This window comes from Plectropomus leopardus, chromosome 16, assembly GCF_008729295.1.
Source record: "Plectropomus leopardus isolate mb chromosome 16, YSFRI_Pleo_2.0, whole genome shotgun sequence".
Classification (NCBI taxonomy): Eukaryota; Metazoa; Chordata; class Actinopteri; order Perciformes; family Serranidae; genus Plectropomus; species Plectropomus leopardus.
The window spans coordinates 17,974,291-17,991,211 of record NC_056478.1 but is presented as its reverse complement, the minus strand read 5'-3'; the positions used below and the strand labels follow the sequence as shown (position 1 = coordinate 17,991,211).

The 16,921-nt window shown below is 39.1% G+C and overlaps 1 protein-coding gene across 6 annotated transcripts in view; it reads right to left on the bottom strand.

Annotated features, from left to right (window-relative positions):
* si:dkey-174m14.3 (uncharacterized protein LOC563117 homolog) overlaps positions 1 to 16,029 on the bottom strand; it is a 48,263-nt gene extending 32,234 nt beyond the window's left edge. For 3 of the 6 annotated variants that reach the window (XM_042503467.1, XM_042503474.1, XM_042503473.1), the window contains exons 1-2: positions 15,942 to 16,029; positions 11,653 to 11,813 (exon numbers count right to left, since the gene is read on the bottom strand). Coding sequence is in view for 1 of the 6 variants with exons in the window: in XM_042503472.1 (XP_042359406.1) it covers positions 5,324 to 5,344 (21 nt within the window). In the remaining 5 variants the exon portion in view is untranslated. Of the gene's footprint in view, positions 1 to 5,323; positions 5,456 to 9,781; positions 9,847 to 11,652; positions 11,814 to 15,941 lie in introns of those variants that run through there. The other 3 variants (XM_042503470.1, XM_042503472.1, XM_042503469.1) reach the window with 3 other exon arrangements.
* Positions 16,030 to 16,921: the final 892 nt, after the last annotated feature.

Below are 16,921 nucleotides of genomic sequence, written 5' to 3'. Positions count from 1 at the left end.
TTAATTAGATACCTTTTCCACCAAAATCTACCAGTGGTGTGTCATACTCAACGACATTGACAGGCTGGAGAACAGGTTAGTAGAAAGTAGCATGGAGGCCAGTGAAAATATTACTGAGGTTACTTTTTTAAAATATCTCTTACTTCTTCCTCTCTTTCAAACTCAGCACAGACTAATTTGCAATGTTTGAGTACTGCTTCTGCTGATATTGGCGGTAGTTTGTGTTGGTGCATTGGGGCTAAAATTAACATGTTTACCCAGGTGTTGTGTTTCCATCACTGCCGATCAGAGCTGGAGCCGATATCAGAATAAGAAAAACTTTACTGATCCCCGAGGGGAAAATTGTGATTTGCTACAGTTGCTCTAATGCCAACTATAGAGAATTATATAAAGTGGAAAGAAGTACCAGCACAAAGTATGTCAAAATATAAAGCATAAAATAGAAATACAGTCATAAAAAAGCAATTAGCACCAGTATGTGAATATTTAAAAATTACAAATACGCTTAACATGCAGTGTGTAAAATATAAAACGATGTGCCTTATGCTACGATGCAATGCGTAAAGCCAGTACGCAAAGTTAGAAATAGAGCACACAATATGTATATGATGCAGCAATGTACAACAGATAAGTAAGAAGAAGAAGCAGAAGATATACAATATGCGTAATATGTTATATACCTGTGAATACTGCAGAGTCGAATGACCCAGGTGTGAATGCCGATTGCAAACATTCCGATTACATACAAAACTCAGACGTTAGAGAGTGTTAGTGGGTTTTTTGTGCAGTGAGCAAAGGGCTTTAATTTTTTCCATGGGACAAAATCGATCAAATGAAATAACACATTGTTTGGACATTTAAGAAAAGAGCAAACAAGCTGTTAACACTACACTGAAATATTATCACCATTTTAGTCTATATGATGAACTTGTTACCAAATAGTTGGTTATTTACACATCCAAAAGATATGAAGCAACATTAGCATTTGTTTGGAGATGTTTTTCTAGCCACCTGAAAAATGTAAGCTCAACATTTACTTTCATGTTAGCTCGGTTTTGACGAACAGTATGTTCACCAGATAGTTGATAATTTCACTTGCTGAGAAGCTAGTGGGATTAATTTTGGTGCCTTTATGGAACATCTAAAGAGTGACAGGAACGGATGGATCAGAGAGAGGTGCTGAAACATAGCAAAGGACCACAAGTTAGATCCAAACCCACGCCTCTGCCAAGGACTCAGCCAACATGGGGCGCACACTCTACCGGGTGAGCTAGAGGTCACCCTTTGCTGCAGATTTTCAGAGCGTCTTCACTAAAAACAGGTGCTTGCTGCGGCCAAAAACAACACAGACAACAGCAAAGAGAGTGAACCAAAACAGTCAATACAAATCCCATAGACGGCATTAGACAAGTAACTAGTGACTTTATGACTTGCCCTTTTCTTCCTGCATCTCTTTAAGCTCTGAATAGTAGTGCAGCAAAGCACTAGAAAAATCAAGAACGGCTCACTTATCTCATTCAAAGACTCAATGTATTCAGGCATCAATTCCAACTCTGTGAGACCATTTCTGCTCATGAATACACGCTTATGGCTACTTGAAGTCAGAAGTCCTTTTCTTTTCTTTCAGGGTGTATATGTACAAGAGCATGTTTGCACATGAATGCATATATATGTGGGGATGAGGGTATAAATGTGTATACCTGTATGTAAATGTATGTATGTATGTATGTATGTATGTATATATATGTATGACCATATGACTACCATTTTTGTTTCCTGTAATTGCAGTGGTGAAGAAGAATTCAGATCCTTTACTTGATTAAAAGTACCAATACAAAAATGTAAAAAAAACTCCATGAAAAGTAAAAATACTACTTAAGTAACAGTATTAGCAGTTAAAGTATTTAAGTAAAAGTACTGATTATTCCTGTTTACCTCTGCTGAGGGGACAGGAGAGGGAAGGAGATGCATATACACAATTGTTTGTGTTATGTTAAAAAAAAATATTGCAAAAACATATAAACAGATTTTTAAAAAGTACTGGTCATTTAAACATGTATTGAATTGGTGATTATACTGCATTCACATAGAATAAGGCAAATGGCAGACGGTGGCAGACAGTAGCAGACGGACATCATCTGGACAGCACGGAAAAAACAGTCTGACAGAATGGCGAGACAGATATGTGGCAATGGTGATATTGGATTGCTTACAAAGAATAGAAAAAAACATTAAATAATTATTATTTAGCATTCAGTTTTATGGTTTTTTTTTAAAGTAAGGTCCAGTAATTTACCAGATCGCCTGTTTATTTTGTTGTTGTTGGGGTTTTTTTGTCTTGTGTTAAGGAGCTACATGAGATCCAGTTGTAAAATCCCTCAAAGAGGATGGAAAATAGCTGAAGTATTTTTACTTTGAATAGTAATGATGTCCATCGTTACCGGTATTCTTTGCCAACCTCACCTAATTATCAAGTTTGCTGTCCACCATCCCCCTGACTCTACAGTATGTGAACGCAACATTAAACTTTTTTTTGTAAGATGTCAGAAGCCTAATCGGTTGGAAATCACTAGTTTAATTTTTAACAAAGTGCTGTATTTAAAAGATTTTTATTGTCCATTGTGGAATATCTCCATCTTAACAGTAACTAGTGATAAAAAATGTCAAATAGAGTAGAAAATACAATATTCCCATCTGAAATGTAGTGAAGTAGAATTATAAAGACCATAAAAGCACCACTTTTACTCAAGTATTAGTAACATTCCACCACTGCACATCTGCGTGTTTGTCTTGTCTTGTGTAAAATGAAAAGATTGTGAAAATAAAGACTCACTTATTGTCGATATTTTTTCCACACATCTTCATTTGACACTTTTCTGATTAATGTATGTTATTGCTGTATAGATGACTTACTGTATGCTGAGTTAAATCTTGATTAAAACAAAAAGCCCATTGACTGCAATAGACAAAGAACAAGTAACTTTATGGCTTGCCCTTTTCTTCCTGCATCTCTTTAAGCTCTGAGTAATAGCGCAGAAAGGCCCTAGAAAAATCAAGAACAGCTCACTCAAATCATCCAAAGACTTGATTTATTCAGGCATCACTTCAAACTCTGTGAGAAACAATTTCCGCTCCAATCATAACATATGTTCCGAGGCCTGGCTTTGATTAAAGACTGGGATGACTTTCATCACTCACCATGTTGATGCCCCTGGGCAGAGAGGCAGATCTGTAGGGGTATCTGGGGAAGTCACCATCAAACTCCGGAAAGTGACTCTTCATTTCAAACCCTTCCCGGAACTGTGGAGGAGGAGGAATCATGTCCTTCTCGTCTGTCTCGAGCTGTGGCAGCGTCTCTACTTTTATCTCCAGGTCCTGTGGCTCGTCATGGCTCCTCACGGTGTCAATGTCCGTCTCCAGATAAGTTTTCTGTGCTGGGTCGAGGGGAGTCTGCTCTTCTTGGGTCTGCTCATATAAGAAGCCCTGCAGTTGGGCCATTGAGCAGGGCAGCCTGGGGCTCCACTGTGCTGCCACTTTAATCTTGTCTTCAGGCTCGGGTGGAGTTGTGGTGATGAAACTGGAGGGAGAGACTGGTTTCCCATATGCCTGCAGGCTGTTTGGGTCGAGCACGTTGGATGTCACCTCATCCAGGAACTGTGAAAACTTCACTTTGGCTTCGATCTTTTCCTCCAGTAGACACTGTAGTTTTACACTTTTAGTGCTTGCATGGGTCTGTGCAGAGCCCCTCCCCTGACACAGATCACCTCTCTCTGGCCATGCGTGGAGTTTGTTGTGGTTGCTGTCTCCGCCCTGCTCCACCCGTGGGTGAGCCCCCCTGGAAGGACAACCTGCACACTTCCCAAACAGTCTCTCTTCTCTCAACCGAGTTTGAAACGCTTCCTGGCTTTGCTTCTTTATGGAGCTGTGCAGAAGGCAGGTGACCCCTGAGCTCCAGCTGTACAGGCTGCTGGTCCCATCGCTGCTGCCTCCTGGACTGCTGCTGGGGGCACTGGGGCAGCATGGCTGTCTAGAGAAGGACTGGTTATAAGAGGGACCTAACAGCTCCTCCAGCCAGACCTGATCGCTGAAAGCTTCAGGGGAGGCCCAGGATTTTGGTGACAGCAGGCCCTGCTTTGCTCTGCCTCTCTGGGAGAGGATGCAGGCTGTGTTGCTCGTCCCATCCATCAGCCTGTCTGCATGGATGTGTTGCTTCTCTAATTGTTGCAGCTGGCAGATGATCCATGGTCCAGTGGACAGCCCCAAATTTAAAGAGTTCTACCCCAATCCTGTCTCATTATTGTGCAAGCCTGACCTAGAAGAGATCCAATACATTTCACTCTAGGCTGAACAGATGGCCTCCTTTAGTGCCAGAATAACCCCCTGCTATGTCAGGCAAGGACATCCTTGTCTTAAAATTTAATGCAGAGAATTGTGAAGACATCCTTTTGGGTCAGTCTACCAAAACTATCACAGATTTTTTAATATTTGCCAACAAACAGCATAATATCCTCTTATCTTTGTTCTGAGGCCAAAGTTAAAGATGGTGAAAGTCACAGCTTCTTTGCTGTTAATCTGCAGCAGCTCCAGGTTTGGGTTTAATGAGAGGGAATTCTAACACAATCGTAGCAAGTGTCTCTGCTAGTTGAGCAGAGCTCACTCCGAGGGTGCTGTTTTTAATTAGACCGTGTATTGATAGCAGAGCGAGAAAAGCTTTTTCAGCTTTTTCCAGGTCAGTGGTCGTAGAAAAGCATTGATCCAACAGAGCACATGACAGCTGACACACAGACATACAGACTAATGGATGGGCTTGTTGAGTAATGGATCACGGTAATCTTATCAATATCTCTCATTAACAAAACAGCGGTGCTAAAGAAAGAACTGTAAGACTTACTGTATGCTTTAAACTGACTTTTTATTGTGGAATAATACAGTTTTCTCCCCGCCTCCAGGCTTTATTCAGAACTAAAGGCTTCCTGCCTCTATTAAATACTTAATGAAAAAAAAGGAGATAACATAAACGTTTTTCCCAAAATGTCAAACCAATCCTCTGTGGAAATTAAGAATTAAAGGTATATTGTGTTTGAATTGTCCCTTTCTGACTGTAATCAGTATCACTTGTGAAGGTGAAAGCCAATTCCAGCTTTGTCCGCTTGCTGTTTTGCCAGACTATACCGTATTTATGTTTGACAGCGTTGGGTCCAGGATTTTTTTTCTTTTGGATGTGGCTGCTTATAGTCTGACACCTAGTGTTGTCATGATACTGGAATTTCTAACTTCAAACATTAACAATATGAGAGAGGGAGCGAGGCACCCTGTAGCTCACCTGGTAGAGTGTGCGCCCCATGTTTGAAAGGCTGAGACCTTACTGCAGAGGCTGAGGTTTGATTTTTGACCCACTGCCCTTTGCTGCATGTTGTCCTCTCTCTCCTGCCTTTCCTGTCTATCTTCAGTTGTCCTGTCAAAAAAACAGGTAAGAAAGGAAAAAAATGAGTAAGTCAGACTGACTGGCATATCGATACTGCAGAAAATGAGAATTGATATTGTTTCAGATATTCTGAATTGATATATATCAATAAATCAATATTGGTCGCTACTTTTTTAATAATTCCAGACTACGCCTGCACGCTGTGCCCAGGAATGTCCCAAACACAGCAAAATAAGAAGAAAATAAAGACAGAGGGCAGAGTCACTACAGATACATACCCTTACACCACTTCTAGTTGGTTATGAGTAATGACTAAGAGGGATTACTTTTGTCTATACACTGTTTTTTAGGAAAGTCCAGCTGAGCATATCTTTAAATAAGGTATTCGTCAATATTTATACATGTTCCTACTGATAAGTCTACAGCCAAAAAACTCTTTCTACTCACACATACATATCTTCATAAGAGTGATTGTTTTATTAATGAAGGATATTGAGATTTAAGATCACTGTAATCCATTACTCAACAAGACTCCGTAGCTAATTGCTTTCTGCCTACAGCTCTATACTTGGCATTGATCTTTTCAATCGAAGTCTTGATGAGAAAGTGAATTAGCGGATTTCCTTTAAGTATTCCTTTAAATTATACATAGAATATTTTGGTTTCCATTTCTTTTTCTACTGACAATTCAACTTTAAAATTGTCCATGCACATATCAACACATCCTAATACAATGGTTCCTATGATATTTAACAAATTAGTGTAAACGAAATAGTTCTTTCACATTACATATTTAGCATGAGGTATTAGGATAGGTTTAGGAAAAGAAATGTGGTGACGAATTGCCGTAAAATAATAATAATAATAATAATAATAATAATAATAAATAATAATAATAATAATAATAATAATACAAAGTACACTGAGTTTCACACAGGACACAAACACCACTCTCCTTGGTAAAAGTCTTTTGTTTGTTTTGCTCACCCAAAAACCCAACCTGGCTCCATATGTAGACTTATACTAAATTAATTCTTGACCCTTGTCAGCGCATTGGTCACGTGATTGCAGCCTTCACGATTACATGTGATATATATAATATTATAGTGCACTATTTTCGTAGTATACAAATGAAGAGTGCATGACAAGAGCCTGCACATACAGTATAGTGGAGTACATACATTCATCCACTAACAGGCACACACACACACACACACACACACACACAATTATGCACACACTTTTTTATCAAGGGCTATAAAATGTGTAGTTTGCTAACTTAATTAGCTGATGTTACAGTTTCATAATTTGAGATGCTTGGGTATTACCTCATTCTCATTCTTAATTTAATCATCGCCTGATGTGCATGCAATCTGTATCACGAAGACAGCTTTTGCATACTGAAGCGTGTACTCATATGGGCATACTGTAGCTCTAATGTTCATCAATATTCAAGTAGTTACATAACTACATCGATAACACCTCACTTAGTCTGTGCATGGGAGGAGTGACAGAGATCAGGATTGGCAAGTGAGTGGCAGCAGGTTGACAGAAATAAATGCCACATACCAAACCGGGCCGGATGGAGTCTACTTAATGTAGGAGCCTAATTTGAAGCATGAGTTAAAAATGAATGAACAGGAAGTAAAGGCTCATTAGTCTTCTGGAATATGCAATAGGAGAAACAAACAAACGCAGCATCCAGCACTTCAATTTGTGCTGTGTGTAACAATGTACAAGTCTTCTCTGTGTTATTCCTCCACAACAAAAACATCTGCAGACTTTTTTCACCCTAATAATCTGTAATATTCCTAGCCATTATGATCTAATTTGATGTCTGAGCATAAGACCACAAAGGAGACCTTCAACTTGTGCTACCTGTACAGACTTTCCCCCAAGTCTTTCAATCGGATCAGACAGGGATAATATACTGTACGGTGCATCTCGTCATGCAGGAACCAGACTGTTTCGGTCCCCAGGGGTATCATTAGCGCTGCATCCGATATGTAGGGTTTGAGCCAAGACTGGATGGCCCATTATGCGCATGCGTTCCTCCAGACTCGCGGCCCAATACCCTGCCTGCTGCTACAGCCCAGCCGGTTCTCAGGACACTCATGGGACCACCCTGTCTGGAACCAAGGAGGAGCACCCAGCCTTTAGCATACAGACATATCTCTATATCATTTTCTCTCCGCTCCATCCTGTTTCCGCTCTTTCTTCAGGGCCCTCTCCATTGTGCTGCCATTCCTCACCATTTTCAGACCTTCCAGACAGACTCAGGCCTCTTCTATGATGAATGTCTTTAATAATCTCTTTTCAATCTCAGGAGGAGGAGAGGGGTGGGAGCCAATTTAGAACTATCGCCCTGACGGGAGAGACTGTCAGCCCATGGCTGCCCAGAGGTAATGGTGCTGAAATGGATTCCTGCTATAAGCGCAGAGGTGGAGATAATTGGTGATGCTTGCTTGCTCAGTGGTTGCACTGCGCTATCCCTCGCTGGACAGTTGCATTGCTGCCTGGCTGGGCTGAGCCTCTGCAGGGGCCACAGTTTCTGCGTCCCTTGCTAAGCTGGCAGAGCAGACTAAATGACACAGCTGATCTGCTCAGGCAATGAGGAAAGTATGGCCTTGTGGCAATCAGCTGTTACTATGGAAGTGTTTCACTGCTGCCAGGCCTGTCCTTCTCATCAGAGAAGCTCTCTCACCTGCCCACACCGTCTCAGGCTAAACACCAGCCCATTCTCACTCCAAACTCATCAAATGCCGCTGCTTTGTCAGTGGACCAATGCGTCCAATGCACAGAGGCAACCTTTGTGGCAGTATGATACCCACTGGGGGGCAGATGATTCTGACACAGAGAACAACAACCCAACTTGTCTCCTATGTGAAAAATTCATTTAGTTATTTTTTTAATGTAGAGTGCTATTACGTGGAGCTGGCTATGTCAGTGACGTATGTCACATGACGTTATATTAAATTATTAACAATCATACCCTTTAAACCAAATCATAATTTTTTTGGGGGGGGGTCTAAACCTAACCACATGTTTTTGTGGCTTAAACTCAAGGATTTAAATGTAAACAAATTCTTTACCTATGTTGTAAGTTTATTGGGAAAAAACTATGCAATTAATGAGCAAAAACTGTGCATTTTCTATGAAAAGACGTTTATTTTGAAAAGAGACATAAAGCATGCAATGAAAATTAACATGCCTTCCCCGAATGTCCAAAACTGATGCAGAAAAGGTATTGTCATACTCTGACCTGTAAGTCCACTGACAAAGCAGTGGTATTTGAGGAGTTGGGATGAGAATGTGTTGTAAACACTGGCCAGAGGCCAGTTTGTGCCTCTCAAAATGACAAAAGCCAGTTTAACTTGAGGCTGATTTACAGCAAAAACAAAAAACAACATATATTAAAGATGGGAGTCACAAAGAGCAGGCTGATCCCTTCCACACAGGGCAGATAAATCTAAAACGCTGGAAGAAAAAGTAATCTTCTATTCCCACACTGCACCATTTAATGTTTTAACCCAAAAACTGATAAAATGCATCAGTGAATTAATAGCTTGTATGAGAGGACAAGAAAGCCCGCCTAAAACTCAAAGCAACGTGCGATCAGTAGGATCACTGGAGCAACACAGAAAGCAGCAATTGATTTCAGATTGTTGGAAGCCTTTTTAGAGAATCACTTAACCTGCTCCCATCTTCAGGTCTGCATATTGGATGTTCATGTACTAACTGTGTCTTGTACCTTAGCAAAGCCTGTCAATAATGGCTAAAAGGTGCACTTGTGAAAAGCCACGATGAGGAAGCAGCGTGTCATCAGACACAGCATCAGTAATCCATCTCATGCAGAGACACTTGTCAATACCTCCAAACCTGTGGGGTCGCTTTCACAGACCCACACTGTGCAATCAAATGAGAATGGGCTAAATTGAATAAGGGCCAGCTCATACGGTAGGTGTAGAGATAGGTTCCCTGGGATCCCTGCAGAACACACAGTAAGGTCTGCAATAACATCAGTCAGACAGCAATTACAGAAGCACATAATGCATACCACAAAGGCAATGAGCATCTGTTTCAAACGAGAAGCCTGTTAGCACAGACAAAACCAGTTTAATCTTCACAAAGCATAAACCAGCAGCCCTGTGCTGGATGAAAGCATTCAGAAAAACTCTTAGACTTACAGCATCATAATCTATAGCTTTAGTTCTTGGGAGTTCACAGTGGATGTACCCCGGATAATATTTCTATAAGGACGTGCTGGGGAGGGGACCAGCTGACCTTGATACATGTCATTATCATACCACACTATCAACAGAGCCTGTCATATCACCATGTGTGTGCTCCACTTACTCAGTCGCATAGCAAATGTAACTGCAGCATCATGCAGCAGAGTCACTGAGTGTTGTTGACAGACTTCAAAGTTAAACAGATGAAGAAAGGAGCGCCACCTGCAGAAACCCCCAACTTCATCAACAGCAGAAGACATCATGGCAGTAGCTTCTCTGTGGTTTCTGGGAAGTGCAGTCCAAACACTGCAGACAACATAACAAAAAATCAATGCATTTGTCACCTTGGATTCTAGTTTGTTATGTGCACTCAGTTGCCAAGTTTGTTAGGTACATCTGCCTTACTTTTGATTGTGGTTGTTCCCCGAGTCAAAAATAAACATAGTAAAGCTGCCTTTAGCTGCCTTTTAGCTATAATTCTTAAATTTAGAACAAATTGCCAGAAGAACTAAGGCTTGAGACAGCGCTGACCACTTTTAAATCCAAGCTAAAGACCTACCTGTTTACCATTGCTTTTAAAAGATTTCCTTTTCAGTAAAATGTAATTGTTAGTTTGTTTTTGCGTTTTTCTTCAGTGGGCTTTTGCTTGCTTATATTGTTTTTATAATTTTTTTTATTTTTTTTCCCTCTACTACACCTGTTTGCATTGCTTAGGGGTATGTGAACTATAAATTTGCCTTTGACTATAACTAATGCAGTAATACAACAGTCCTCCAGAGCCAACACCAGTATGCTAATATGCTCATACTGACCATGCTGAAGTCTGGCAGGTATGTTTACCATATTCACCATCTAAGTTAGCGTGTTAGCATGCTAACATTCACTGATTAACGGTGGTGAAATGAAACTAAGTACATTTACTCAAGTACTGTACTCAAGTACACATGTGACTTGTACTTTACTTGAGTATTTTCTTTTTTATGCCACTTAAGACTTTTACTTCACTATAGTTCAGAGAGAAATATTGTACTGAATTTATCTGATAGCTTTAGTCAAATTGATCGCCAAATATTCATATTAATCATTAATTTATTCATTTATTTTATTTTTTATTTTTTTCTAATTTTAAATTTTCAGGGTGTTTCTTCCATTTTTAGATCTGTCTGCATTGGGTTTCTTTTACTTTTAATACTTTAAGAACATTTGACTGATACTTAATACTTTACTTGATACTTAACATTTTACTTAATTACTTTTACTTACGTAATATTTTGCAGGACATTTGCTTATTTTCACAGTGTGGTATTCATACCTTTACTGCCACAGTGGGTTGTCATTAGTTTTGAAGGTATTTAGTCAACAGTATTCAACACAATACAATTTTGGCCAGATGATGGAGCTAGATGAAAGTTAAAGTTGGAGTGGGCAGAAATCTGCAAAAACTAAAGAAAAATAACATCTTCCTCCTCTTCTCTGTCCTTAGGCCCTCCAACCCGAAGATCAAGGGCATATGCACACACTTCACGCAGTTCCCATACACTGGTTTATTTATTAATTTAATCTTATTTCAGTGTACAGTTATATGCAGCTCATTCCCTCCTTGCCGTCCTCTCTCTCTCTCTATTTCCATCAGACCACAAATAAGACAAGAATTAGCTAGCCACCCCACCATCCCTCCGCCTCTGTTTCGCCCCCAGCCGCTCTGGACAGCTTCCCTTGGAGGAGAGTGGGCAGCAGCTTGGGACAGGAGCCTTTGGTCAGCAGCTGTGATGGCTCGAATTCAGACAGTGCAAACACCCACACGCTTCATACAGTAAGCCAGCGTTTCCCATACACTGATTTATTTAATCTTATTTCATTGTAGAATTGCACGCAGCTCATTCCCTCAGTCTGTCCTTGCCCCGCTCTCTCTCTCTGTTTATCAGATCACAGGTGAGACAAGAATTAGCTGGGTGTCATAGTGGAATGATGGCCAGCAGCAACCTGGGAACTAACCTGTATAATGACAGCCACATGAAGTTTGCTGATCTGGCGGTGAGTCGGGGCTGTCAGTTCTCCAAAGTTGAGGATTATGCTGTCTGGATTTGTGTTGCTGTGGTCACTGACTCGGGGTCAGTCTCTTGAGCTGCTTCCCGCTCTCTTCCTAGTGAGGTGGTCTGTAGCAGTGGGGAGTGAAGCAGAGGAAGACATTTGAGGCTTTCATAAACGTTACCTACATAAATGTGCATTTGAAGCCACAGCTGTGAGCCTCTGGCTACAGTTAGCAGACAGCTAAACTATTAGCAACGTTTTCTCTCTATCCCTGACATGCTCTGCCAATTTTGACATGTGTTATTTCATTTATTGTCAGACTCTCTTTTAGACTCTTTTTAATAAGTCGGTCTTCTTTTTGCATTGCTTTGCAGTATGGGCAGTTGAGTCCAATGCGAGAATAGCAACTCTCTCTGCAGGCTTTTCTGAAGGGACGTGCACACACATCTGCACTTGTAGAACAGCCAATTACCCGTGATTGGCCGAAGTCTCCCATCACAGCCTAGATTTTCTGAAGCCTGAAAACAGAGCCAAGAGGAGGTGCAAGGGACTAGTTTTGTCTCAGACCAGTTAAAACAATATGCAATATGCCCAATGAAGCCAAAATCAAACTGCCTACACCAGCTTTAAGGTATTACCAGAGTTATTACAATTCATCCTGAGGGTAACATGAAAGTCTTGGCAAACCATCCAAAAGTTGAAGGAGAGTAATTATAAACACATCACATAAGTGCAAAGCTGTCAGAAACAGTGTTAATGAAGAAAAAAGTAAAGATGGCACACTTACTCCATGCCACAAAAATTTAATGAAGGCAACATTTTGATTCTACTTGGATCTTCGTCAGGTCAAAAACTAATAAAAAAGACTTTTTTTAAAACATATTTTTTAAGAGTTTGATGGAAACATCCTTATTAAACTTTTGTGGTATGGAGTAAGCGTGCACGCATTACTTGTTTTCATAAATTCATCCTAAAGTTAACAACATCTCATCCTCTGAACATTGTATATCTGTTGTTTTTCATTTGTTGAGACATTCACTAAAAAAAAAATGTTATGGAGGCACTAGAGAAGTCCCATGAGGCTTCATCCTCCGAGAACTATAAATGTCTGTGCAAAATTGAATGGCGATCATCCCAATAGTTCCATGAATTAAGTTACAGTTTATTAAATAGTATCAATTTTAGTAATATCAATTATCTAATTATGTTTGTTTAATAAATGTTCAGAAGATATTCAGTATGCAGGCATCAAGGCAACCACCAAGGCAACATTGGCCCAAATAAATAACTTTCAGAAAACATCTACCTACAAGTTTCTGGCCAAGAACCAAGAAAACATATTTAGAGCAAATTGCTTGTCAAGAAGATAAATGCAGCAGCAGAGTATGAGAGTACTGCTTCCATGCTTATTTTTCGGTAACTTTTCTTGTGGCGTCCTCACACACACACGCGCATACAGAAAGGGTGCCAATTATAGTAACTGTGTGATGAGGTTTCTCATACTGAGCCCCATGCTACCTTTGCCTCTAATCCTTTGTTATTAATTATATCTTCAACAAGCCTACACGGTTCTTGTGGTGTCAGCACTGGGTATCCATGGCAACAGCCGGTTGGTCCCGGCTCTCAGGGATGCACACAGACACACAGGCACACACACACACACTCTGCTGCCTGACAAAACCGTGCCTCGCTGCAAAGATTCTCAACTGACAAGATGAATAACTCAACTGTAGAAAAATATAATAAAAATAAAATATATCCTGCCCCTCCTGAGCAGTGAGCTTTAAACCTCACAAGCGTCTCCTTTCCATGGTTTCCAGGCAGGAAACAGTGAAATATTCACTGCCATTACCATAGTGACCAAATTGGCAAAAATGCCTGTTGCTGAGTTCAAAGCCTGCACCGAGTAAAATAGAATAAAGAAAGCAAGACATTTGCCAAAAACTTGTCCCTCCTGTACATCCACAATGCAGTAGAGGATTTTTCCTCAAATACTGTACTTAAATACCAATTTGAGGTATTTTACCTTCATTGGATATTTCCATTTTGTCATTTTATATTTGTAATCGGTTTTAGGAAAGTTACTTTTGACATGTAATAGGTTATAGATTATAAAATACCCTGTTAAAATTTAACAAGTAATTAATGCAATAATTTTAATTAAATTTAATTTAATCAAAGTAATGTGTGTGATTACTACTAATTTATAAACATACATTTTTCTTAGTAACTGTAACTGCTTAAAATAACATGTATTTTGTAATTTAATTACATGTAACTAGTAACTACCCAGCATTGCTTCTAATCTACCATGTTTTAGAGTAAAAGACTGTACTTTTGACACCACTTCACTGGTGGCAAATACAATTTCTTAAAAAGTATAGAGGGCCCAGACAGACACTGCTTTTTGTATGAGGTTCAAAGCCATAAATTTGGGAACCACTTGAAGTGTTTTTTACAGCTCTTATCATGTGTTTTCTAATGTAAAATCTACTAAATGTTGGATGGATGCAGAGAACTAAAAAGTATAATATTTCCCTCTGACACTACATTTCTAATCTGCCACCGGTCAGCTGATTGGGTCAGCTGTTACGTGATCCAACTGAGATAAAACTTCACATTGAAAACATGAATGAAATATTGTAAATTATATGAAAATATTGTATTGTTTTAAATAGGCCGTTTTTAAAGTGGCTACAACACATTTTGATACCAACCCCTCTACACAGCATTGTAATGCAGAGCTGTGGGGTGTGTGTCTCGTCTGTTTCTGCAAACCAGGTTCTGAGCGGGTTAAAGTTTATTAAAAATGTTTTAATTTAAAATCTACTATTTTAGAGAAAAATATAGTAATGTTAGCCAACTTTTTACACCATGACATCCATGTGTTTCTATTGTCTATTGTTGTATTGTCATATTGGGGATTTGTATGTATAGACTATACTATTTTGACCACTAGATGGTAGTATGGGTATATAGTGCATAATGTCACATTGGTCTCAGGTGTTATAACTCAGGTATTTTAAAGTCAAGGTGGAGGGGAAAATACCCATGAGCATAGGTCTGGGAACATATTGTTTGACCTGTTTCCCTCCTGCAGGGGCTACAGGTCCATCAGAGCTCACACCACCAGACTCATAAACAGCTTCTTTCCCTGGGCCACATGAACTCTTAACACCAACAGACAGTGACAGTAAATAACCCACTACCCCTACAAATTCCTCTGTGCAATTATATATATATTGCGCAATAAGCATCAGCACAATCTACCTCACTATTTATCTAGGCACTGCCATTATCTTGTATTTGCTCTGTTTTAATATTTGCACTATTTTACCATTGAGTATTGTGTGTATTATAGGGGAAAATTGGTTTCTGTGGGTGTGTTATGTGTGTTGAATGTGAAAGTCTTGTTTGCTTATTTTAACTGCACTGATCAGGAGTAGGACCACAAATTTCATTGTATCCTATACGGTGACAATAAAGCTTTCTATTTTATTCTCTATGGTTCTTACTTATGTTGTTACTCAATAAAATTCAAGTAGTCCAATACAGTCACTTGGATGCTCATAAGGTATATTTTCACCTATGTAAGTGACTGTATTGCACTGTTTGAAATATATTGACAGTCACATTATTGATTCATTCAAACCATGGACAACAGTCTATAATTATTAAGACTTATGAAATCAATTGAGGGAAACCAAGGGATTAACAAAGACATTAAAAACACTCAAACACAACAAACAAATAAGAGTTAACATGGAAGTAAAATCATACAAAACAAGAGCATTTATGTCAGATGTAGTTACTTAGCAGATTTTAAACACAGCTGCAATACAAAACATAATCTGATCTTATTACCAAGCAGTGGACAAAATGTTCAAATTAGCTCCCCCTCAGCTAACTAGCATAAACGCTGCGCATTATTATGGCAATCGCAATAACAATATTATAATATGAAATTTGACACTGTAACATTTTTAGGAGTAATTTTACTTTTGACGTTTTAAGTACATTTGGCTGATTTAACATGACATTTTTACTCAAACATGAACTTGGGGTTAGCCAAAAAAGTCGTTTGTTGCTACAAAGGAAGCTACGTGAGACGTTTGTTATTAGCTCAAACATGTCTCATGAGTCTGTGGCGGTTAGCACTGACGTCTACTAAGTTTGAAAATGATACAAAGATAGATATCGGGAAAAGTAAAAAGAGTTTCCCTTTGTTTTTGTGAGAGGATAGGTTAGCTTACCTGACCTCTGAGCCCCGCTCATCATCTCTGTCGCTGGTAGGTTCACATTGAAACGTTAGCTAGCGGCTACATTAGCCGCCACTACCCGAATCGTCGACATATCTGTCGGCGGTCGAGTTGCATTATGGGTAATGTAGGCGGCAGATGATGAAAAAAAGAGTCTCCGTTTCATTATTATTTAAAAAAAATATCCCGTGTCCAACAGTGTTTGAGTGTTAAATCAATGGAGTAGCCTTTAAAGTAAAATGTCAATGCAAGACTTTCACTTGTAATGAAGTATTGCTTTTACCTTATATAATTTACTGTTATTTTAGTCCAAGAAGGATGAACCTCAGATAGGCTATTATTAATACATCTGGAACTGGAGGATAGCTCATTAACTTCCAATTAGGCCTAATGTTAGTTCAGTGAAAGCAGAGTGATTTGCATTTTATTCTTGCTGCGCTTTGCAGTGATATTTTGGTACCTGTAAAAATGGGCCGAGTGGGAGCTCAGTTATTAAAAAGAAGGAAATATACCTCAAAGAATCACTTTATGTGATAGCTTATATACAGTTTTTGTGTGTTTTTTTTAATTTTTATTTTAAAGTTTTTTGTTTTGTTTTGTTTTGTTACATCCCCAGTAATTATACATACAAACATTCAAGCACACATACCCCACACTCCCCAAACCCCACAAAAGCAAATACTTTGAGAAACAAATAAATAGATAGGTAAAAATTAATTAATTAATTAAAAGAATGAAAACACAAAGATATTATCGTGTTAACAACATCGATAATAGTTGAAAATATGCATATGAGTAAATAATAAATTATATGAAAGCAAAGGGCCGTTGATTTGATCTCACAATTTGAACATTTGTACAGAATTATGCTGCATACATTCAAGCCTATATATGTGCATACACATATGTGCACACAAAAAGAGGTATGTGTGAAGCATTTTACACTTTATTATAATACACTTTTAAGGCTAAAA